At 42.9% G+C, this 23,443-nt stretch overlaps 1 protein-coding gene across 1 annotated transcript in view; it reads right to left on the bottom strand.

The window, feature by feature from the left end:
• Positions 1 to 15,274, bottom strand: part of LOC116819305 (sodium channel protein type 2 subunit alpha-like) — a 151,691-nt gene extending 136,417 nt beyond the window's left edge. Inside the window, 3 exon segments of the mRNA XM_032770944.2 lie at positions 5,075 to 5,399; positions 5,508 to 5,684; positions 15,138 to 15,274. Of these exon segments, the coding sequence (XP_032626835.2) occupies positions 5,075 to 5,347 (273 nt within the window). The 5' untranslated portion in view covers positions 5,348 to 5,399; positions 5,508 to 5,684; positions 15,138 to 15,274.
• Between the last annotated feature and the right edge of the window lie 8,169 nt (positions 15,275 to 23,443).

Here is a 23,443-nt window from a genome sequence, read left to right as displayed (position 1 = left end):
CTGGTCAGGTGGTTGATAATAGATCCCTAATGTTATATCCTTATTAGAGCATGAAATTATTATCCATAGAGATTCTATGGAACATGTGGATTCACTTAAGATTTTTATTTCATTTGATTCTACATTTTCTTTCACATACATTGCCACCCCCCCCTGCAATTCTAGACATGCACACACATGCACAGGAACAGGAACTCTAAGTTCAGGGAGCAGGAACTAGGAAACAAACAAGAACAGGAAGCAGGAAGCAATAAGCAGGAATATAACGCTGCCTCCCCTCCCCTTAATTTAATATCTTGCTGGTTAAGAATATCTTCTCCCTATGGTAAATACACTCACCATGCTCCATACCCTGCAGCCCACAAGATCACATCATAAGTATCTAAAACACTTCCAGATCCTCGCCTAAGAGACACTTTGTCTCCAGGATAGAATGCATGGAGTCTTGCATGGATATGCTCTCTGAGACTTGCATATTTCCTAATTACATGAATCAGCTTTGAGAATGGCGAAGGGATGGGATGAACCTCTTTCATCAGCGTAGACAACTTGGTTGTCACAGGTTAGCTGAAGAGCCAATAGAATGGGGTTTCTCCAATGCTTTCATGAAGCGTACTCTGAACATCCTCTAAACCATGACACAGTGCAACAGTTAAGGATGTATCTTGACATTCCTCCAGTATGCCATCTACATGCTACTTCAGAGTCCCATGCAGTCTCTCCATTATCTCACTTCCTTGAGAATAGTACACAGCAGATTTATAATGCATTGTATCAATACCTGTCAGAAAAACCTTCAAATTCTCTTGATACAAAAGGTGCCCCCTTATTTGAAACATCGTAAATAAAGTGGTTAGGAAAGAAATGAGCTCCTTTGAGGCATCTTGTGAAATTATGACTGCAAAGGGGTAACATGAATAATAGCCTATAATGATCAACAGTGCCACATAGTCCAATTGATCAGCCTATAACATACCTTCAGTTCTCTCTCATAATCTGTCTATGACTATCAGTTACAAAGGAGCCAGTAGTTCTATGCATTGTGCAAGCTAAGCAGGCCTTCACACAACAATTTATATATGAATGCAGCCTTGCCCACCAAGCATAACTATGCAGAAGTTCCTTCATCTTTGTAACTCCCAAGTGTCCTTAATGAGCCACATCCAGGCCTGTTTGTTGCAACGCTGCTGGGATGATCTCCGAGGCTCCTCTGCATGTCAAGCAGCACGTCTTTAACAAGGGATCAGAACAAATTTTATAGAATATAGACAAAATTTTCTTAAGGACTGGATCCATCCAGTCCACTTGTACCTTGCACAGTTCAGTATCTTGAAGAGTGGGGTCAAGCACTCTGCCTTAAGTCAATTGGCATATCTTTCAGTAAAAAGCATATAGTGTACTCTGCTGTTTCTGCACATGAGGGTGCCAAACCAGCAGAATTTCTTCCAAGAGCATAGACATGTAAGTTATACCTGTATTTGATGTGTACCAAATCAAAGTCATACTGCTGCAACTGAATAAACCACGGCAGCAGTCTTATACTCAACAGGTCAATGGTTTTATAACAGAGGCCCAAAATAGGCACACAGTGAAATGTCTTCCCACTAAGTTGACTTTGAAGCATACAATAGTAAAAGCCATAGCCAAGAATTTTAGATCAATCTGGGAATACTTTGTTTCCACTGGGATGAGAGTATGGGATGCATATATAACCAGCCATGCCTCCTAGAGCACAACTGCACCAGACACCAATTAGATGCATCAGTCTGAATCATTACGGATTTCCATGGATCAAAATAAGCACGGGATTGGATCCCACAGAAGGCTTGATGCAGGGTTTCAAAACTTGGCTTTGCTTCTTTAGTCCAAAAGAATTGTCCCTGGCCCTGTTAAATTCCACAGCAGCTTGGCAAAGATACTAAAATGGAGGAGAGGAGGTCTCCCAGGGCAAGGAACAAACATGAACTGCCATGATCAGTGGGTAATGGTAGCGAAACAACAACTTGTAGCCTTTCAGGTGTCAGTTTCATACCATTGGCTGACAGAGAATGCTTAGAAATGCTACAGGATCTTTTGCAAAACTGCACTAGACCACATTCAGCTTTTTGCCAGCTTTACTGGAGTTGAGTTAGCATCTGATCCAGAATAGCGTTATGCTCAGGAAAGGTCTCTGGAAAGACAACAATGTCATCCAAATATCAATATGCACCCTGGATATTATCAAGAAGGTGAGAGACCACTCTCTGAAATACCTTAGAGGTACAGACTAAGCCAAAAAGGAGTCATTGATACCAGGACCTCCCAAATGGCATGCTGAAAGTCAATAACCACTGCGAACTTTCAGCCACAGATATCTGCCAATAATCGGATCGGTAATCCAACATAACAAAAAAACAGCATGTCATCTCTTTGAAGGTTAGCAATTGAAACTATTCATGTTTCACATACTTATTAAGTACCCTAAAACCTGTGCACTTCAAGTGTCACCATTTTTTTTGTATACAGTCACGTGGGTAAGCTACAGTCTGTGAGCCCTTCCATCTCCCAAATGATACCATTATCTTTCATGAGCTGCAGTTCTGCTCACATTTTGTCCACAAGTGCAGGAGATACACAACATGCAGGCAGTGCAAAGGGCTTGGTGTTTGAATCCAACTGCAGAGAATACACATATCCCATGGACAAAACACTATTACCATGTGTCTGACGAAGTGGGTATTCACCCACAAGCTTATGCTCCAATACATCTGTTAGTCTACAAGGTGCCACAGGACTCTTTGTTGCTTTTTACAGATCCAGACTAACACAGCTAGCCCTCCGATACTCATTACCATTCAATAAATCATTGGGTCTCTGAACAATCTGCTGGGTATCCCTTTCTATTCTGGCTGACATAACCACAGGTTAGGTGCCCTGTGTTAATTTATGCATAACACCAAACTGCAAGCAGAGATCACAAGACAGTAATGGAACAGCATCTGTAGCCCTGCCTTTAACAATGTAAAATTTTGAAGTCAAGAATAGGCTTTTGTAGAGCTCAGAGCTTACATCTTCACCCACTGTCTGTAAAACATACACATTTCCAAACTTTTAGAATAATTGTAGTCAGGCTAATGTCCAGATAAGTGTTCTCCCCTCTGGGTTAGTTCATAATCTCAACACCTTTATCCACCATGAACTTCAGCAGTGTACCATTAATTTCTACAATACAGGATACCAGCTCTAGCACCTTGTCATATGAGAAGATCATAAAGAAAATATCAGAATCCTTGGTAAAGGTGATTTAATATGACTTCACATTCACGGTATGCACTTGAGGTCTCAGATCACTCTGAAACAGTGTACAACATCATACTAATGTCAAGGGTCCTTCCTTCCCACAAGACCAGCGCATTGCAGTTCTACCTAGACAAGCAAGGAAATTGTCCAAGTGATCCATACTACTATAGTGGAAACAATGAGGAGCTGTCAACTTTTGTTGTCGAAGCTGTAGGGCAGAAGTACGTGTGTCATATGATTCTGGAAGACGGAAGTAGGAGTGGCTGATGCTTTAAGAGTAGACAAAAAGGTAGCAGCAGTCTGAGACACAGGACCCCTTTCATCTTGAACCCTCTCAGATGCCTCACTCTTAACAACCGTGGGATCAAAAGTTAGAATTCTAGCATCTTCAGCCAGTAACCATTTGCCCAACTGGTCATTTGCTACACCAATCACAAAAATATCCCTGAGCATGATCATCATACCATCTGCAAATTCACAGACCTAGGTCAACCATTGCAAACATGCAAACTCACACACAGTTTTGCTGGGCTGCTGTCGACCATCAAAAACATTTTCCTCTTTAGCAGAACAGAATCTCCAGACCCAAAATATGTGTTGAGACTCTGCACAGCCATATCAAAGAAGGACTTGCGATCTGGGAATCCATCATAAATATCAATGTCATCACAGCCTAAGCAGTGGAAAATTGCAAGATCTGCACATTATTTGGAAATGTTTCAGATTAAGTATCTCCAGTCAACAGCCAAACAATGTATAAGCAGCATGAGGTGCAGAATAGAAGCATTAGTTGCCATAAAACTACTTGCTGGTGCACCCCAGAACAGCCATCCCAAAACACAAGGAATCTGAAGAAAAACATGCAGGTAGGTGGTCAACCAAAAGATGTAATTAGGCGCCAACTTCTTCTGGTGCCGGTGGGTGCTCGATCCCCCCTGCTCCCCGCTCGACTCCATTCCTGCCCCGCCCCATCTGCCCCTGCCCCACCCCCATTACAATCCCTTCCCCAAAGTTCCTGCCCCAATTCCACCCCCTCTCTGCCCCTGTTGGACCCCTTCCCCAAATCCCCGCCCCGGCCCCACCTCTTCCCTGCCTTCTCCTCTGAGCATGCCTTGTTCCCACTCCTCCCCTGACCTTCCACAGCTTGTTATGCCACAAAACAGCTGTTTCATGGCGGCAAGTGCTAGGAAGAGAAGCGGGGATGCCGTGCGCTCAGGGGAAGAGGCGGAGGCGAGCTGGGGCGGGGCAGAGAGCTTGGCTGCCGGTGGGTGCACCCAGCAGTTTTTCCCTGTGGGTGCTCCAGCCGCGGAGCATCCACGGAGTCCATGCCTATGGTATTTACCATGAACCAGATAAGTCAGCAACAGCCTGAACAACAAACAGTATAGCTGTCCAAATGCTAGGTATGTAGCAGCAGGCCCTGAGTGGCTGCATATACCCAACACTATGTGTACACGCACTAACTGGAACACTGAGTCCAGGAAACACACAGAAACAGGGAGCAGGAAGCAATAAGCAGGAAAGCAAACTACTCCCCCTCCCCAACTCAGATGGCAAGAACTCTGAGGAATATATGGCAATCACTGAAAAGCAGTGTATCCTACCAAAACCGGAACATTTACAAATAAATTCATACTGTGGCCACAAAAATCAGTGTGTGTCTGTGACATCACAGGGCGTACATAATTTTCATTGAGGCTGCCAAGTTGGGCACTACCATGCTACGGGTTTTAAAGTCTAATAGTGCATTAAATTCAACAGGTACGGCATAAGAATAGGCTTAGTAAACAGCTACCTTTTTATTGATGTAATATGGATCCAGGTCCTCCAAGGGCTCAGACACCATTCCCGGAGGTATGTCACCATAAATAAATGGCAGGGTCTTTCCTGCTTCCAAGTCACTATTTGGCTTTGGGCCATTTTCTTCATTGACATCATCATCTTTATGGTCTTCTTTGAGACAATTAGTTTTTTCTTTAGTGACACGTTGTTCAATAGCTGCAAGAGACTCTCTAGTGAAGTAGAAGAAGCTGTGAGGTCCCGGTGGTACCAGCAGTGCCTGCGCCATCTTTTCATTCTGCGAATTTTAATTAATGTTTAGCCTCTTGTATAAGGAAGTTCTAGAGAAACAGAAGGAAAAAAAAATTAGGAAAACAAGAATTCAACAGGAACAAAAATCAAAAAACACTCCCTGGGGTTTTTTAAATGACTTATCTGGTTTTACCTACCAGCAACTGAAAATGCAAACTGTCTAAAATATTAAGGTTGAGATTTTTCAAAGACACCTGAGGAAACTGGGTGCCTAACTCCCACAGGCTCCTTTGAAGATCACTGCATAAGGATCCACTTCTGCTACAATATCAATGGGATTTATCTCCTGAGTAGCAGGAGCTGCAGGATCAGACCTAAAGCAGAAATCAAACTCTTGAAAATAATAAAGTTTATGCCATCAATACATACTATTAGTTTTTTGTATGTATTTAAGTTACCTACTTAAAATATGAATAGACAGCTACAAATAATGACTAAAATCTTTAAAATTACTGTTATCTGACTCCTACCCTCTCCTAAAGCATTGTACAATAAAGGACTTGAATTATTTCACAGGTACCTAATAAAAGGCTAACCACTTAAGCTTTTCCATTCCATTCAAATTATATCTTTGGCATAGTGACCTTGATTCTTTTTGGCAAAACTGGAGGGGAAGCAACAGGGACTTCACAGCTGAAGCCACTGAAATTAACAATAGACTGTGGCCAAATGTGCATGAAATTTATCATTTCTCTTGCCTGAGGAAAACCCAAGACAATACAAATACAATTTTAAAAGTCTGGGAAACTGAATCAGACTATACATACAATCTCCATTGCTAGTTTCACAACCCCTTGATCTGTCTGTAAACAGACAGCCTTATAGGTCACTGTAAACTGTGCCGTGCCCTCTGCATATACCTGGCCTGATTTTCACAAGTATTAACTACCTGCAGTTCTCATTGGCTTCCCCAGAACCTATGGGTACTGAATTCTTCTGATGATCAATTCTTCATAAACAAAGATACATTGAGATAATGAGAAAAGTTCATAACTTGACAATCAGCTTTACTTTTGGAGTTTCGAATGTTGCAAGTAATAAAAGCTAATACCATTTGTTTCCTGAAGTGACTCAATAATTCTGTTAAGAAAAATAATTTATTACAGTTGCCATTGGTGAGACCCCAATCCCACAAACACTTGTGTCTATATTTAACTGTACACACCGAGTTGTTCCACTGACATCAATGGTATTACTCACAGCGCATAAAGCTAAACACATAGTTAAGTCCTTGTGATATTAGGTTTAATGGTTGGAAAACAGTTTCCAATAGAGCCCTGTTTTTATGCCCTGGGAACTTTCCAGAATATTCACCATGAGGACTGAACTTTTCCATGGTTTAATCTCAACCCAAAATAAATGTTCCTGAAAACTTAACCAAATTTCCTTCAGCCATTTTTGAGCAGAACACTCAGAAAAACAAATTAAAAAAAACCCAAAAAACCCTCCCCAAGAAATTCTAACCACACCTTTTATAAACAGGATTACAGCAAAACTAGCACAAATCTGAAATTGGGCATGGATAGAATTTTCAGTGAGGACTCATGCCTTTGTTTACATAGAAAGGCAGAGAGAATTAAAAATGAAAGTTATAATTCACTAAAAAAAAAATGCCCCTGAGCAGGTTCAGCAATAGGCATTTGTTTTTTCCAAGATCAACTACACACTGAACATTTCAGCCCAAAAGATGAATATTTTGAAAAGTTGTGAGCATATGAAAAAACGGGGTTTAGAAGGGATCTCATTTTCCAGTGTAACATTATTCAGTGCACCATATAATAAATGTATTCAAAGCTACACCATTTATAAGAATAAGAGTTTGGACTGAACTAATTTCAAATATCATAACCAAAATATGCAAGAACTATTCAGCCTTGTCAATAGTCAGGAAACAGAGGGTTAATAAATTCCCTGGTTTCAACTGCAGTCCCAGCTGACATTTGTCTAAACCAGAAAGTCACAACACAATCTGACCTCTAAACAACAGGAACACTGACTTAATGCAAATCCAGATAAACCAATGAGCACAATACGGATAAGATTATATCTTCTGGGATTGTCACATAGTTCAGTAACAACATAGCAGAATCAAATTAAAGGAAAAAGGTTCCCACTTCCCCGAACATGAAAGTATGATAGATAAAATCACATTACTAGAAATAAATGCAAAATATAATTGCAAATTAATTTGATCATTATCACTGGTATATTTGAGCCTATCTGTGCCCAAGTTGAGTTTCTGTAAAGTTATTTTATTTGAGACACTGGACATCCATTATAACTGATAGTTATACTGATTACTTTCCACTCTGCTTTAAAAATATCAAATATATGTTGAACCAATACTAAAGGCTTGTCTACATGAACATTAAGTTCACGGCAAGCTGGGGTGTGAATCTACCCTGCAGCGCCCTAACTGTCCATATAGATCAAAGGTGGGCAAACTACGGCCTGCAGGCCACATCCGGCCCGCGAGACCGTCCAGCCCAGCCCTTGAGCTCCCGGACAGGGAGGCTAGCCCCCAACCCCTCTCCTGCTGTCCCCTCTCCCCCACGGTCTCAGCGCACCATGCCGCCAGCGCTCTGGGTGGCGAGGCTGCGAGCTCCTGCTGCTCTGACTGGCACAGTAAGGGGGCGGCTAGTGGGTGGGTTGGATAAGGGGCAGAAGGTCCCGGGGGGTGGTTGGATGGGACAGAGGTTCTGGGGGAGGTTCAGGGGACGGGGGGGTTGGATAGCTGTGGGAGTCCCGGGAGGCCTATCAGGGGGCAGGGTGTAGATAGGGGTCAGGGAAATCAGGGAACAGGGAGAAGGGGAGGTTGAATGGGGCAGAGGGTCCTGGGAGGGGGCAGTCAGCAGACAAGGAGCAGGTGGGGTTGGTTAGGGGGTGGGGTCCTGGAGGTGGTGATTAGGGGACAAGGAGCAGGGGGATTGGATGAGTGGGGAGTTGAGGGGGCAAGAAGTGGAAGGGGGCAGGGGCCAGGCTGTATGGGGAGGCACAGTCATCCCTACCTGGCCCTCCATTCAGTTTTGCAACCCCCATGTGGCCCTTGGGCCAAAAAGTTTGCCCACCTTGATACAGACCTTGCTGATGCACATTAAATAGTTCAGTTGATCTAATCCAATCTAGAGGATTAGAACAAAGACCATTAACAAATTGTTAATGCACATAAGCAGGGTCCACATGAACATTTAAACTGTGGCAGACTAGTGTCTATTAGATTCACACACACCCCCGCTGCAAATTAATTGTTTGTGTAGTTAAGCCCTAATATTCAAATATACTTAACTATTCATCATGAGATGTACTTCTTAATCTTTCATACTTCTTGATAAAATGAAAACAGTATAGTAACTCCTCACTTAATGTTGTAGTTATGTTCCTGAAAAATGAGACTTTAAGCACAACAGTTCCCCATAAGAATTTCCCCATAAGAATTAATGTAAATGGGAGGGGTTAAGTTCCAGGGAAAAAACTTTTTGCCAGACAAAAGGCATTATATACATTTTAAACAATTTTAAACAAGCAATATAATACAGGTATTAAACAGGCTGGTAACTCCCCCCCCACACCCGTGGACCCCATGGATCAGTGCCTTCCCCCTGCTCCCCCCACCTCCTGCCCGTTGCAATCAGATGGTTTGCGGCATTCAGGAGGCAGGGGAAGCCTGTGTGCCGTGTCCTCACTCCTCCCATCTCCCCCCAGCCTCCTGAATGCCGCAAACCAGCTGATTGGCGCGGGCAGGAGGTGGGGGGAGCAGGGGGAAGGTGCTGATCCACAGGGTCTGTCAGCGGGTGGGAGGCGATGTGGAGGGCATAGGGGAGCTTATGGGAGGCTCCCAGCTATGGACAAAGCAGGCGGGCAAACGCCATTATAGCGGAGCATTGTGCAACTTCAAACAAGCGTGTTCTGTAATCGAGCAGGGACGTAAGATCAAAACAACTTATGTGAGAGGACGTTAAGTGGGAAGTTACTGTACTCTTTTTTGTTAATCATCGCCACGATGAATGCTGCACACCTCAAATTCAATAGTACAAATGCTGAACTTGTACAACTGTCAGAAAACAGAAACAGTGTCATATATTTCAGTAACTAAGATCAGGTAAAATGCACACGTTGCCTACACTACTGGGTTAAGTCGATCTAAGTTACACTACTAGTTGACGTAGATTAGTCTGATTTACTGCGATGTCTATACCGTTCTGTGTCAATGAGTAATGCTCTCCCATCGACTTATCCTACTCTTCTCATTCCAGTGGAGTACCAGAGTCGACCAGAGAGCGCTCTGCAGTCCGTTTAGAGGGTCTTCACTAGACCCGCTAAAACAACCCCTGCTGCACCGATTGCAGCAGCGTCGATCCCCAGTAAATGTAGACATGGCCCTAGTCTACTCAAGTGGCACACCTGATGTTTCCTGTAAGCCTATTAACAGTAATACACAGGTGTGGACTGTGATTGCTAATGTAAATTTCCTATTGTCTTAGACACCACAGAAAGAAATACAAGACACCAGAATGTGGTTTAACACACCTTGCAACTATCCAGCAATAATTCATCCTTTCTTTGTAATCTGTTCCACCTGGTGGAGAGCCACTGTCAGCCAGCCACCTGGTCAACCTGTTCAGCACTGTTCCTGGGACCCCATTGCTCTCCTCTTTTACCAACGTTAAGGCCACAGGGAAGAGAGATTTTTCTCCTCACTAAGCCAGACATAGGAGCTTCGTCCCCATTCCCCAAGTTCTTTCTATGTAACGAGCAACTGCCCTGGGCACTTGGCAAACTTGGGCTGCTGTGGGGAAGTGAAATAACCCCACCCTGTGAGGGAAAATTTCCTTTCCAGCCCCAAACAAATGGCTAGCAGAAGCAAGCAAGCAAGGTCCACCAAACCGGTCCTACCCTAATGTCATAGGGAGGAGGAGACTTTTCTTCCTAGCAAAGAAAGCCTTTCCCTGGGATGCATGGGAATCAACAAACTTATGCTACAAGTCCTGTACACCCAATCAATCAGTCACAAAGCCCCTGCCCTCAGACCCATGGTCTGTGTGTGTGCGCATGCATGCGCAAACGCAAACCTTAAAGGGGCCAAACTTTCCTCATCTGTGAGGCTAGAAAAAGGATGGAAGGTATGACGTAAACCCTTGTTCACTGGACACTACTTCTCTGCTTCTTTGCCCAGGAAGTCAGTCTGACATTATTATAGTAGTTTAAATAGTTGGATTGTTTTTAAAATAAGCATATTATAAAGAATTAAATAAATGAATGTGATTCTCTCCCAGTACAATGTATTTCTTTGAGTCTCTGCTAATCAAGACAGTAACTTAATAAGCATGTTTTCTAACTCCAGCAGGGAGTACAAATTAAAAGTGTTCCACTATAACAGAGGTATTGTATTTCCACACTGTTCTATATAATGTGCAATATTAAACAGTCTTAAAAAACCTACCAATACGTAGATTTTCATAAGATGGTATTAAAATGCAGTACTTCATATGTCATGTATTATACTAATAGCATAATAATTTGCTTTGGTTTTAAAGATAATTTGTGTAGTAACAATAAATCTAACACCTTTTTGGACTCTCATAATTCCCTATGGTCTTGTTATGCTGAATGATTGTTACATAATTATTAAATTTTCATTCTTTTCAACTTTATGTAATTGTCTGACAAACAAAGGAGTTTAAAGAGAGGAGCCTAGGGCACAGTTTGGATTCCCTTGGTTTGCCATGGCAACACTTTCACCTCCCTGGTGGCAATCCTACCCTCCCTCCCAGTGATGTGTAATGCTGTGGTTTGTACAGGTGTGATGATAATAGCTGTTAATCTCCAGATCTCCAAAATACAACATTATTCAATATAAACCTCTAAAGCTGACCAAGGCCATTAAAAGTCTGGTTGGCGTCATAGCGGGGTTAAGACAGGCTCCCTACCTGGCTCCATGCAGCTCCCAGAAGCTGCCAGCATGTCCCTCCAGTCCCTAGGTGCACAGGTGGCCAGGGAGGCTCCATGCACTGCCCCCACCCTGCACGCCAGCTCTGCAGCTCCCATTGGCTGGAAACTGCAACCAATGAGAGCTATGGGGGCAGCATGCCTGCTGGCAAGGGCAGTGTGCGGAGTCACCTGGCCAAACCTCTGCCTAGTAGCCAGAGGGATATGTCACCACAACCTGGGAGTTGCCTGAGGTAAGCAATGCCCAGAGCCCACACCCCAAATCCCCTCTCACACCCAAGTTCCCTCCCAGAGCTTGCTTCCCACATCCCACTCCTCTGCCCCAGCCCTGAGCCCCCTCCAACACCACAAACCCTTCATCCCTGGCCCCATATCCCCAGCTGGGCCCTCACCCCCTCCCACAATTTAGCCCCTGCCCCAGCTTGGAGCCCCCTCCCACATCCTGAACCCCTCATGTCTGGCCTCACCCCAGAACCTGTATGCCCAGCCAGGGCCCTGACCCCTTTCCCCTCCTCAACCCCCACTCCAGCCCAGAGCCCCCTCCTAGATTCCAAACCCCTCAGCCTCAGACCGGAGCCCTGTCCTTTACCCTATACCACTCATCCCCAGCCCAGAGCCCATACCCCGAGCTGGAGCTCTCACTCTCTCTCTCGCACTCCTGGAGCCCCCTCCCACACTACAAACTCATCAGCCCCACCCTCCTGCCCAGAGCCCACTCCTGCACTCCAAACCCCTCATCCCTGGATCCACTCCAGAGCCCGCACCTCCAGCTGGAGCCCTCACTCCCTCTGCACCCCAACCCTCTGCACCAGCCTGGAGAAAATGAGCAAGTGAGGGTGTGGGAGAGCGAACGATGGAGGGAGGGGGGATGGAGAGGAGGGGCTCGGATAAGGGGTGGGACAGAGATGAGTCCTCAAGGCAGGGGGCAGGGTCAGGGTATTCAATTTTCTGCAATCAGAAAGCTGGCAACCCTATTCCTATTTCCACAAGAGAAAGTGATTTTCCAAACATTTAAAAGAATCACAAATCATGCCATGATGATCAATATCTAAAAAGAATTACCTGATAACATCCTTCCAGATCAAGTGTTCAATATTTCTCTTTACAAAAGATTATGAGTCACTGTCAATTTTTCTAGTCCTCAGCTACCCGTCCTGAAAAGGTCAAACCTAAAACCCATCCCTGTCCTCAACCCCAAGTGCAGGGCCTACCAGAGGATTCAGAGGGCCTCGGGCAAAGCAATTTTGGGGGCCCCTTTCATAAAAAAAGTTGCAATACTATAGAATACTATATTCTCATGGGGGCCCCTGTGGGGCCCGGGGCAAATTGCCCCACTTGCCCCCCTCTCTGGGCGGCCCTGTCCAAGTGCTTACCAAGGAATATTCTCTGACTTTGTGCAGTATCTGCTTCACAGACAGATAGCTAATATAAAACATCAAACTGTCAAAACAGGCATTTGTTTATTTGTGAGTATCACCTAGTGACCACGAGAATGAAGTTTGCAGCCACATTCATGTGTTCTTTTGTGTTTCCCTTTAGAGCCCTAGTTGGATTTTCCAATTGACTTGATACTGGCATTAATTTTAATAATCAAATCACAAAACAGGGCCAATTCTCAAAATAATTTTACAATTACATAATATACATTCATATATTTCAAAATCTGAATATTACATTTAATAAATCTCACTTAAACAGCTATTATTTACATTGGTGAGTGAAGTAACATTTTCCCTTTGGCAGTGAATAAATATTATTCTTAAGTACTGGAGATTCATCCATCTGAACTGGATGTATTAAGCAACATTTAGGCATTGTATGCAAGTGCCAAAATATCACTGTAATCATCTGTATTGATTAAATTAGTGGTTAGCTCAGTTATCTGCTAAATGCATGATTTCACTCTAGTCATGAATTTTTATAAGTGACATCAGTATTATTCCTGGTTTTAATTTATAGCAAAATACCCCTAATCCTGGGTAGTTTCACATAATTTAAAATGATATAAAAATATTAAAAATTAAAAAATAAGATTCTCTCTATGGTAGGCTGAACTAGATTGAACCAATCCACATTAACAAATCAACAAAAACTATGCCTATATTCATCTTACCCTCTCATCAAAGTTCCAGCTTTCAACTCTCACTATAATACAATTTAGAAAAAAAAAAGGATCTTGCCACACGTCCTTGTAGGTGAAGAAACTTGAGCTATTTCTGACCTAACGGGTGGGGGGAATGACTAAATTCCGAAGTCAGTAACTGTTCAAAGGAAGGGTCCTGCCACCATCATCCCTTTTTAATTCAGGGGAATGATACCCCAAGTGCCTCTGCTGATCACAGGCATGGCAGTATTACAGGGCTTCATATGTGAAAAACTGCAGCTTAAAATTCCATTTAGAAGCTGACAGGCAGGCAATGCAAAATTATAGACTATCATGTACCTTCAAGTGCAAAACATTGCTTAACCACCCGGCAGGGCCAGCTCCAGCGGAGGGGGGGGAGTAAGAAGATAAAGCCAATCGGCAGCACTTTAGTGGCGAGTCCTTCGCTCCCTCTCTTCCCCTTCAGCGGCAACTCAAAGAGGAAGAGAGGGACCCACCACTGAATTGCCACCAGAGACCTGGAGTGCTGCCCCTTTCTATTGGCAGCCCCAAGTACCTGCTTCTTCGCTGGTGCCTGGAGCTGGCCCTGCCAACCAGAAGCCTCATTCTGCACTGCTTTACGTTTCTGAGTTGTCTTAAGGTGTTGCCCCATACCAAGCACACCACAGTAGTGCAACATCAAAACCGAATGTAATGCCTCTTGTTTTTTAAGGTCCTCGATCTAATACATAATGCCATAGTATTTCTAATCCAGACTTTTTTAAGGCAGGACCACTTTATCCTTGAGTTTCTTATGTTAAAACCTAGGACTGAACCAAGTAACCTCACATTTGTGTAATATGCACAGAATGAGCACTCCATTTAACTTCAGTAAGTTACACAGTACACACTGTTACATTCAAACTTTTCTCTTTTTTTTCCTAATCAGACCCTACAACCAACATGAAGAAATCTTGATTCTTTTCTGTTTCAGTGCAAAAAAAGTAGCACCGAGCCACATGCAGTTCTCTAGTGCTCACATGGTCCAACACTGTCTGGAGCTGAATGCCTGCTGAAAGCTCTCACAGTCACTTCAATGGGAGTTGAAAGAGTTCAGTACCTTACAGAATCAGTCCTTTAATGAGAGGAAAAAGTGTGGCAAGTCTGCAAATACAGCTTATGTCATGTCTGCCAACTGGTGGTAAACACTAGCGCAGACTCAAATAATGGGATACTCCCTCCAGTGTCTGAATCTATTGTGGGTGTGCTCTGCACATTACCACTGCAGAAAGGCACAGCTCTTCTAGATAATCCTAAAGAGACATTCCACTAGCAAATCTAGTAGGAGCTGCACTAAAGCTGTCTCAACTACTAGTTGCTCTTTGCACATTTTTCTTGACTTTCCTGTACTCAACATGGATCAATGCAGTAGAAACAGTAACATGTGGCAATCACTATGTTTATTCGACAAAAGGAAGTGATTTGTTCTCTCTGCTAAAAATCATAAAGGATAGGTGCAAAAAAGTGAAGTGGATTAACACCTGCTTACATCAAGCCTGAATCTGAGCCTAAAGTCTTATTCTACTTTTCTAAAAATAATTTTACAAATACTCTAATTTCATAAATTATTTTCCAAGTGTCTTAATGAATCAGAAATTAATATAATTCAATAAATTTTCCTCTCTCATACCTGTTCCCAATTACAAGTCTATACAATAAAATGTATTCTCCTACTCACTGTCTGCCTGTTATTTTAGACTTCTTATTTGCCAGAATTCCACTCAAAACTCTTTTTCATCAAAATGCGCCTTGAATTTTACTCCCAGTGGTAATGTCCTAATCATTTTAGCTCTGGCTGGTGTCTCCCTCTGAGCATCTTCTCTTCACTCTCTCTCTCTGCTTTCTCTTGTAATCTTTTCTCCCAAACACCACAAGCTCTGTTCAAGCCTCTGAAAATCTGTTGCTCAGCAACAAACAAGCAGAACTAGGATGCAGCTCTCATTTCTTAAAGGTGCAACAACCCTTTTAAAGATGAGAACTTTACGTATTCCATTCTGACTGAGGCATCAACATAGTATCCTCGGAGACCAACTACCTATGATTAGAAATGCCTTATAATCCATATAGGGGCCAGGGAGCTCCTTCTGTTAAAAATCCTACATATAGACAATAGTTACTCCAAATCTTAATGTCGTTTACTGTGAGGAATCAACAGCAAGTTCTCTCTTTTGGGGAGATATTAACAATGTGATGAATCAGCTGAACTATGATGGATCAACAGAGTGCAGTGTGATCCATCTGCTTATGGTCGTTCTGCTGCTGCTGTTTTCCTTTGGCAGGGTCAGATTGCACGGCACTTAGGGAGAGTGCATTAAAGAGATGGGATGTTTGGAACCCTGGGTGGAATACAGCTTTTGAAGGTAGTTGGGAAATAGTACTGGGTGTTAGAGCCCTAGTAGTTGAAGTATGTGTGGTATCAAGGCAAAGTTTGATATCACAGCATTCTAGAGAATTACAAGTGAAAAGCTCAGTTGCAGTGAAGTGAAAAGGACAGTTGTAACAAACCCTTGTGCTACAGACACAGTTACGAGATAATTCATAGTGGTTAGAACCTAGAGCCTTCGGTTTTATAAATAAAGGCCTCTATCACTTGAACTAAAAGTAAAGCCCTCCAAAAGTATCTGGGGGTTATAGTGAATCACAAATTGAATGCGAGTCAACAACATGATGCAGTTGCAAAAAAGGTTAATATTCTGGGATGTATTACAGGACTCTCAAATGTAAGACATGGGAGATAGGGCCAAGTACCACGGGACAACTGAGTGCCACACTTCAGAAAATATGTGGACTAACTGGAGAGAGACCTGAGGAGAACAACAAAAACAATAAATGGGTTAGAAAACCTGACTTCTGAGGAAAGATTAAAAATAACCTGGTCATGTTTAGTCTTGATAAAAGAAGTCTGAGGGGGCACCTGACAACTGTCTTCAAATATGCTAAAGGCTGTCATTCAGAGGATGGTGATCAGTTGTTCTCTGTGTCCACTGAAGATAGGACAAGTAATAATGGGCATAATCTGCAACAAGAGAGATTTAGGTTAGATATTAGGAAATATCAGGGCTTTTCAACTCTAAAGGACAATTAAGTCCTAGAAGAGATTACCAAGGGAAGTTGCAGAATCCCCATCACTGGAGGTTTTTAGGAGTGTGTTAGCCAAACACCTGTCAGAGATGGTCTAAATTTATTTGATCCTGCACAGGCATCTAGACTTCATGACCTCTCAAGGCCCCTTCCAGACCTACATTTCTATGATTCTATAAGGGTGTGTAGTATTAAGTCCCATATCCTATTTGTGAGTCAACTACTATACAGTGATCATCACATACACAAATCCAGTGTATGCGCCCTTGTTTTAGACAAAGCTGATCTTGAGCATCTAATGTGTACAGAAGTTCAAATTCAACAAATGAATTTCAGTCTCTAAAAAGTCTATCTGCTGCAAGAAAGAGACAATTATTAAATACATCACATATTTTTCCCTACGGAACTTGCACTAAAGCTATTGCTACAGGTGTCTACAGCTTTATTATATATTTCTACTATGTACACCTAAGAGCCCTAGTCATGGATCAAGGTGCTAGATGAAGTAAAAACACAGAAAAAGAAAAAACCCTTGCCACTTCGGGGGCTTGCAAGAAGAGCTCCCAGAAATTCCCACAGATAGCAATATAGAGGGAGAGACTGGAACTGAAACAGAGGCTCTCTGTCTTGCCTGCGCTTTAGACACACAAACAACTCGTGCAGCATGGACCAGGAGGCTGACTGACAAGCTGCACAACCAATTGCAGACTCCAAAGAGCCTGCCCAGGGTTGAGATTGCTCAGACACAAGAACTGAGCCTGGACAGGCACCATGTTTGCGAGGAGAAAGAGTTCAAGGCCCAGATTAATATGCTTGGGCAACCAACTGCAGGTACTAAAAAGCTTGTGTGTATGTGCTGACCTCAGTCAGGGACAGTATTTTGGGAGACAGCTGGCTACAGGGAGTCTCAAGGTTACTGCAGCCAGAGGGGCAGCAGCCCAGGAATTGCTCCCTGCAACAGAAGGGAAGGTGACTCTTGGCCACAGGTATGGTGACTGACCTGAAGCCCTCAGCTCCATACAGGAGAAACAGAGACTGCTTCGTGTTGTGAAGACTGCAAGCTGTACACAGTACCATGTCCCTGTGTTGGTGTCACTAGGCATAAATCTAGGTAACTCGGGAAAGTGGAAAACCACGAGTGTTGATAAAGCCCTCCTGCTCAGGCCTCAATGAACCATTGTTCCTCCATGTTTAACACTTTGTGTAACCTAATGTAACCTAATGTGTTAATAGCTGTAAAATGTAATGTCAGCAGTTACAAACGACCCTCCACCGCGGAGAATTCTCCTACTGATGATTAGCTATTTCTCCTACTGATGATTAGCTATTTCTCCCTCTAGCTCCACTGTGCCTTCTGGACAGCAGGGGAAAAGGACAAGGTGAAGTGCTAGTAACCTCTCCCTTGTCCACTGACAAATCTACTATGCCTTTGGATTTTTCACGATTTTTTTGTTTTGGAAAGAAGAAGGAACACTCACTCCACTGACATTGCCAAGTCCAGGAACTCCTGACTAGAAAGGACATTAAAAACTGACCCTGGTGAAGAAACAAAGAATTATACATTGGCGGGAGGACATTTGTGGGACCACGCTTGGGAATGTGGTATTGATTGAAGTTTGGGGTTTATTCTACAAGCTGCACCCTGTGTCCTGGAGAGTGACTAATAATGTACCCCCCCTCCTATGCTATTAATGTCGATGCCTTTTGAATGTACCTAAGAATAGTTAAATAACAAGTGTATTATAGTACGACACCAAGGAAAGATGGTATTGAATATCACTAAGGCTGGGAAGGCATTGCAGTGGGATCTAGTATGTTTAGGATTTCGAGATTTCTTCCTGAATTGATCAGCTTGATGGCATTCATTCGGAGTGGATCTTGTAAGTACTTATACTTGTCTCTGCCTCTTATATATGACTGCATTAGTAATTCATCTGATTCTGTGATATGGGATGATTTAGGAAGTGTGGCTGTCCTACTGCGTCGGGGTGTATCGCCTTATTGGAAGTGAATGCTGGTTTATGTTCCGAGTAAGATTGCAGAAGACATTAACTAACCATCTCTGATCCAATAGCATTGGCGTTTTATCTGTGGTGATAGGGTCCCAGGAATAGGAAGCTCCTATTTTTGATCCTTCTGGATTTTGGTTACCTCACGTGGGGGACTGGGGTATGGCATTGGATTCACTCCCTGCTCTCTGGATGTTGGTTTCTTGTATCGTATTCTTCTCTGCTTGCTTGCTGTAAGCACGTCAGCTCCTAATATTGAGTTTAAATCACTATGTTACTGTAGTTATTATATGCTAGTGACTAATCTATAAACTTGCTTTGGGAGTGATGGGTTGAAACAACAAAGACTATTCCATGCAATAGAGTAGACTCTCGCTTTCTCTAGAGAGTGGATGCCTCCTTGATCATAAGTGTATTCATACAGCTAAGGGCTGGGGGAGATGTGTGTGCTTATATGCTGCTTTGTATTATTAGAACTGGGAGCATCTGTCTGTTGGATTCTGATATGGACAGGAACAGAGATAGGAGGTGGGAGGAGTTTGTAGGAAGGCTTGAACTGAGAGTTACTAGAGGGTGAAGTTGCAGCTGGTAAAGAGGTTTTCCACTGTATTAAATATTATAGTCCTGTTGAGTCTTGTTAATTCTTACTTTCCTGCTGATACACTTTTTTGGGAATGTAGGTTGGATCTTTCTGCTCTCTGACCACTGTCACCCTTTCTGCAAAGCCCAGTGAGTCTTCATTGCTTTTACTGTCTAGTATCGCACATTGTGTGCAGACTTACTTGCTTGCTATTAGTGCGTACAGAGTTTCTGAAGTAATGAAAGATTCATGCTCTGGTTGTAATTCCTGCTTTGGAAGCAAGAAAGGCAGTGTGTATATTTTACACTTTCTCCTCTTGTATAGATATAAATGATGATGACTGTCACTCTCAGTGCATTAAAGAACTTTTTTTTGCTTAGAAAGTGATATTTAGTGCTAATCGCGTTACATGATTTTTGTCCATTGCGTGATGCAGTAAACCAGGGAGTACTATAAATTGTTCAGTATTTATTTCTTCCGTAGGAAGTCTGTATTGTATACTTGTTGACTTGGATATTGCAATGATGATGATTAGAGACCATTTTCATTGGTGAAACAACAACTCATTTGCTTTGTTGTCTGATGAACACGGTTCTAGGAGCATCAACTTACACTAGAAAGCAATATACTCACGCTTACACAGGATTGAGTCAGACTACTAGTGAAAGCCCAAATAAATGAGGGTTCAATTAGATTAGGCTGGTATCATCGGTTCCATGCTGTGAGCTTCTCTTGCATGAAAAGTTACGTATTCTTGCTTGCAAAGACAAACAATTTGCAGGAGGAAACTAATAAAAGTCACTGATATGCGGCAAATTCTAATATTGTTATCAGTAAAAGCATATGCCTTTCACTGTGGATTCCAAATCTGTTTTGCAAGTCTACACTATGGATATCAGCAATCAGTGCTCGTGCATTATCATGGGGGCAAAAGATTGGGCATTTGCTAAAGTTATGTCGCAGTAGCTCTGTTCAATCAACAAGGCTTGCAGTTACAATACAGAACTGTTCCTGGTGCTGAGTGTGGAAAATCACTATGCACATACCAGAACAGATCAAGTGCACTGTAAATTTCTCATATACCTCAAGGCAAAAATCAACAATTTATTTAGCTAATGTTGGACACTGGCTCAGTATATCTAACTACTCTTATTCCTCTATTTGGCACTATATTGAGATGTGCCTCTTACTGAAGCGAAACTTCAGTTGTGTGCTATTTAAAAACATATTCCAGAAATGGCTGTCCTGCCAGCAAGTTACTTTGTGATTGTCGTGTATCAGGTAGAGTTTTAATCATTGGTCTACTAATAGGTCAATCTATCCTTGGCAGAGATTTTCTTGGCTGCTTTATCTCATGGTAGTTTAATAATGGACAAATTGATCTTCCTCAGCAAAGCACTCTTGCGGTACACACACCAGTTTCAGCTGGGACCCAACACCAGGCTGAGGAGAAACTTGGCTGTGCTTATGGGTTTCTGCATAAAATTAAAATGCGGAATAATGTGATGCCTGCGTGACAGAAATTACGGAGTTACCATTTTCAGTCAGGAAAGCTGTTTCAGAGGAACTTAGAAAACTTGTTCAAAATGACATTATTGAAGAGATTAATTCCTCAGAATGGGTTTCACCTATAGTAGTGATGCAGAAGAAGGGTGGAGACATTCGCCTTTGTGTGGACTTAAGGGAGCCAAATAAAGCTATTGTGATTGACAGCCAGGGCTGGCTTTAGGCCTATTCCACCAATCCCCCGAATTGGGCCCCGCACCTAAGAGGGCCCCGCGCCCTTCCCTGGCTAGAGGCGCCTTTTTAATTTTTACTCACCTGGCAGCGCTTTGGGTCTTCAGCGACAGTTCGGCGGTGGGTCCTTCAGTGCCGCTGAAAACCTGGAGTGAGTGAAGGACCCACCGCGGAAGTGCTGCCGAAGACTCAGAGCACTGCCCGGTCAGTACAAGCCCCACGTGTTTTTTTACATGTGTTTTTTTTTTTTAGTCATCCCTACCGGGGCCCCGTCGAAACTGTTCAAATTGGGCCCTGTACTTCCTAAAGCCGGCCCTGTTGACAGCCATCCTCTTCCTCACATAGAAGAAGTATTTGCAGAACTCCGTGGAGCAAAGATGTTTTCTACTCTTGATTTGCAGAGCGCATACCACCAGGTTATGTTGCATGAAGACAGCAGAGACCTCACAGCATTTATTACACATGAGGGACTATTTCGTTTTAAACGTGTTCTATACAGTCTTGCATCAGCCCCAAGTGCCTTCCAAAAAATGATGTCATTGATTCTGAAGAATCAACACGGAGTTCATTGCTATTTGGATGGTACTATCGTGTTTGGAAATACTACTGAGGAGCATGACAATAACCTGCAGTCTGTACTAAACTGCATCAACAAAGCAGTCCTCAAGCTCAATAGTTCCAAATGCAAATGTCTATTTTATATTTTTTGTCATTTTATTTATATTATAACTTTTCAAAGGTTAGGAACAGATTATATGCTCCTAGTACTCAAGGTTTTTTTTAATAGAAAGATGAATTTACTCATTATAATGCATTTTGCTGTTAGAGCTACATCTAATAGTTCTGAATTAATGACAAACAGACAAAAGCTAAATTAGTATATTCAAATAGCAAGAAGAAAGAGTAAGGCTTGTCATATATGAAAAATTAATTAAAAGAAAACAATTATCTTGTCAAGACAGATGATATAGGTTAAGACCTGAAATTCAGTATGAAGAACGTTCAGAAATTCAAATCTGTGGTAAAATTATATATTACAAATAACCGTTTTAAGCAATTAGAAATTCTCTGACCCTCTGTGTCTATGCCCTCTCATTTATTCCAAGCTGCATTATGAAATTTTAACTTATTTACAAACAGATGGTCAAGTTTGGTGAATTAGCAGCAAACTCAAGAAACAGTATCAATGCTTTACTAAAACTCAAATATATTTTTATCTACTGTGCTCCTTTCATCCACAAATGTTGTGTCAGTTTCTGCCATTCTTATTCACACTGAGCAGCACCTTGTAACACAAGTAGGTCCACTAAAATTAGTAAAAGTTTGAGTAAGGCACTAAGCGTGAGTCAGTGTCGGAATATGGCCCTTTGTTAAAAAAAAAGTTTTAAGTTTTGTCTGGCAATATTTATACTTGAAAACATATGTTGTTTACTGTTCATTGGGACCCAATCTTGCAATATTTACACAATCAAAGCTTCTGACTGAAAAGAAGGTATATCATTAAGCTATGAATACTCACAGCACAAGAGAAGCTTCAACATAAATCAACAGACGTACTGGAGCATGAGTTTTCATGGGTGAATGCATCCAACAAAGTGGGTATTCACCCACAAAAGCTTATGCTCCAGTACATCTGTTAATCTATAAGATGCCACAGGACTCTTTGCTGCTTTTACAGATCCAGACTAACACCGCTATCCCTCTGATACTTAACATAAATCAAGGAACAGTTTAATAAATTAGGCTAACACAGAAAACATTTGTTGATGATCAATAATAAAAAATATAGTACCATATATACTCAATCATAAGCCAGTCATTTATAAGCTGACCCACCCTAAGATGGATAAGTAAAAATGGAAAATTTTTATGACCCATTCATAAGCTAAACCTATAATTCAGGGGTCAGCAAACTTTGGCTCCTGGGCCATCAAGATAAGCCACTGGTGGGTCAAGATGTTTTGTTTACCTTGAGCATCCACAAGCACGGAGGTAAAGCTAAGTAAACAAAGTGTCCTGGCGCACCAGCTGTTTACTCTGACAGGCTGGGACAGCAACTGGTGGGGAAATTTGAGGGGGAAGGAGAAGCTGAGAGTCAGACCACCCCCCACATGACCCCACCCCTAGCCCAGGACCCCCATGCTCTCCCCATCCCAGCCCTTTCCACCTTATCTGGGGAGGGCTGGGGAGAATGTCTCTGGCCTGGTTGGAGCTGCTCCGGCAGGCTGGGCAATGCAGCTGCAGCCTGCTCCAGTGGGCCAGACCGGGCAGCGTGGCTGCAGCATGTTCCAGCAGGCTTGGCTGGGTGGCACAGCTGCAGCCTGCTCCGGCAGGCCAGGCAGTGTGGCCACAGCCTGCTCTGGGGGGCAAGGCTGAGCTGCATGTCTGCAGCCTGCCAGCCCCTGCAACTGCTTCAGAGGCTGGGGGAAGAGCAGCGTGGCCACAAGCAGAGACGCTCTGGCCGTGCCTCTTCCCTTCTGGCTCTGCTGCCTCTCCTTGCTCCCTCTGTTGGAGAGATGGGCTGAGACCCACCTCTCCCTCTCTATACCCATTCATAAGCCGACCCCCTTCTCTGGT

The sequence above is a fragment of the Chelonoidis abingdonii genome, chromosome 10 (assembly GCF_003597395.2).
Source record: "Chelonoidis abingdonii isolate Lonesome George chromosome 10, CheloAbing_2.0, whole genome shotgun sequence".
NCBI lineage: Eukaryota > Metazoa > Chordata > Testudines > Testudinidae > Chelonoidis > Chelonoidis abingdonii.
The sequence above is the reverse complement of the archived record's forward strand: the minus strand, read 5'-3'. Positions and strand labels throughout refer to the sequence as shown.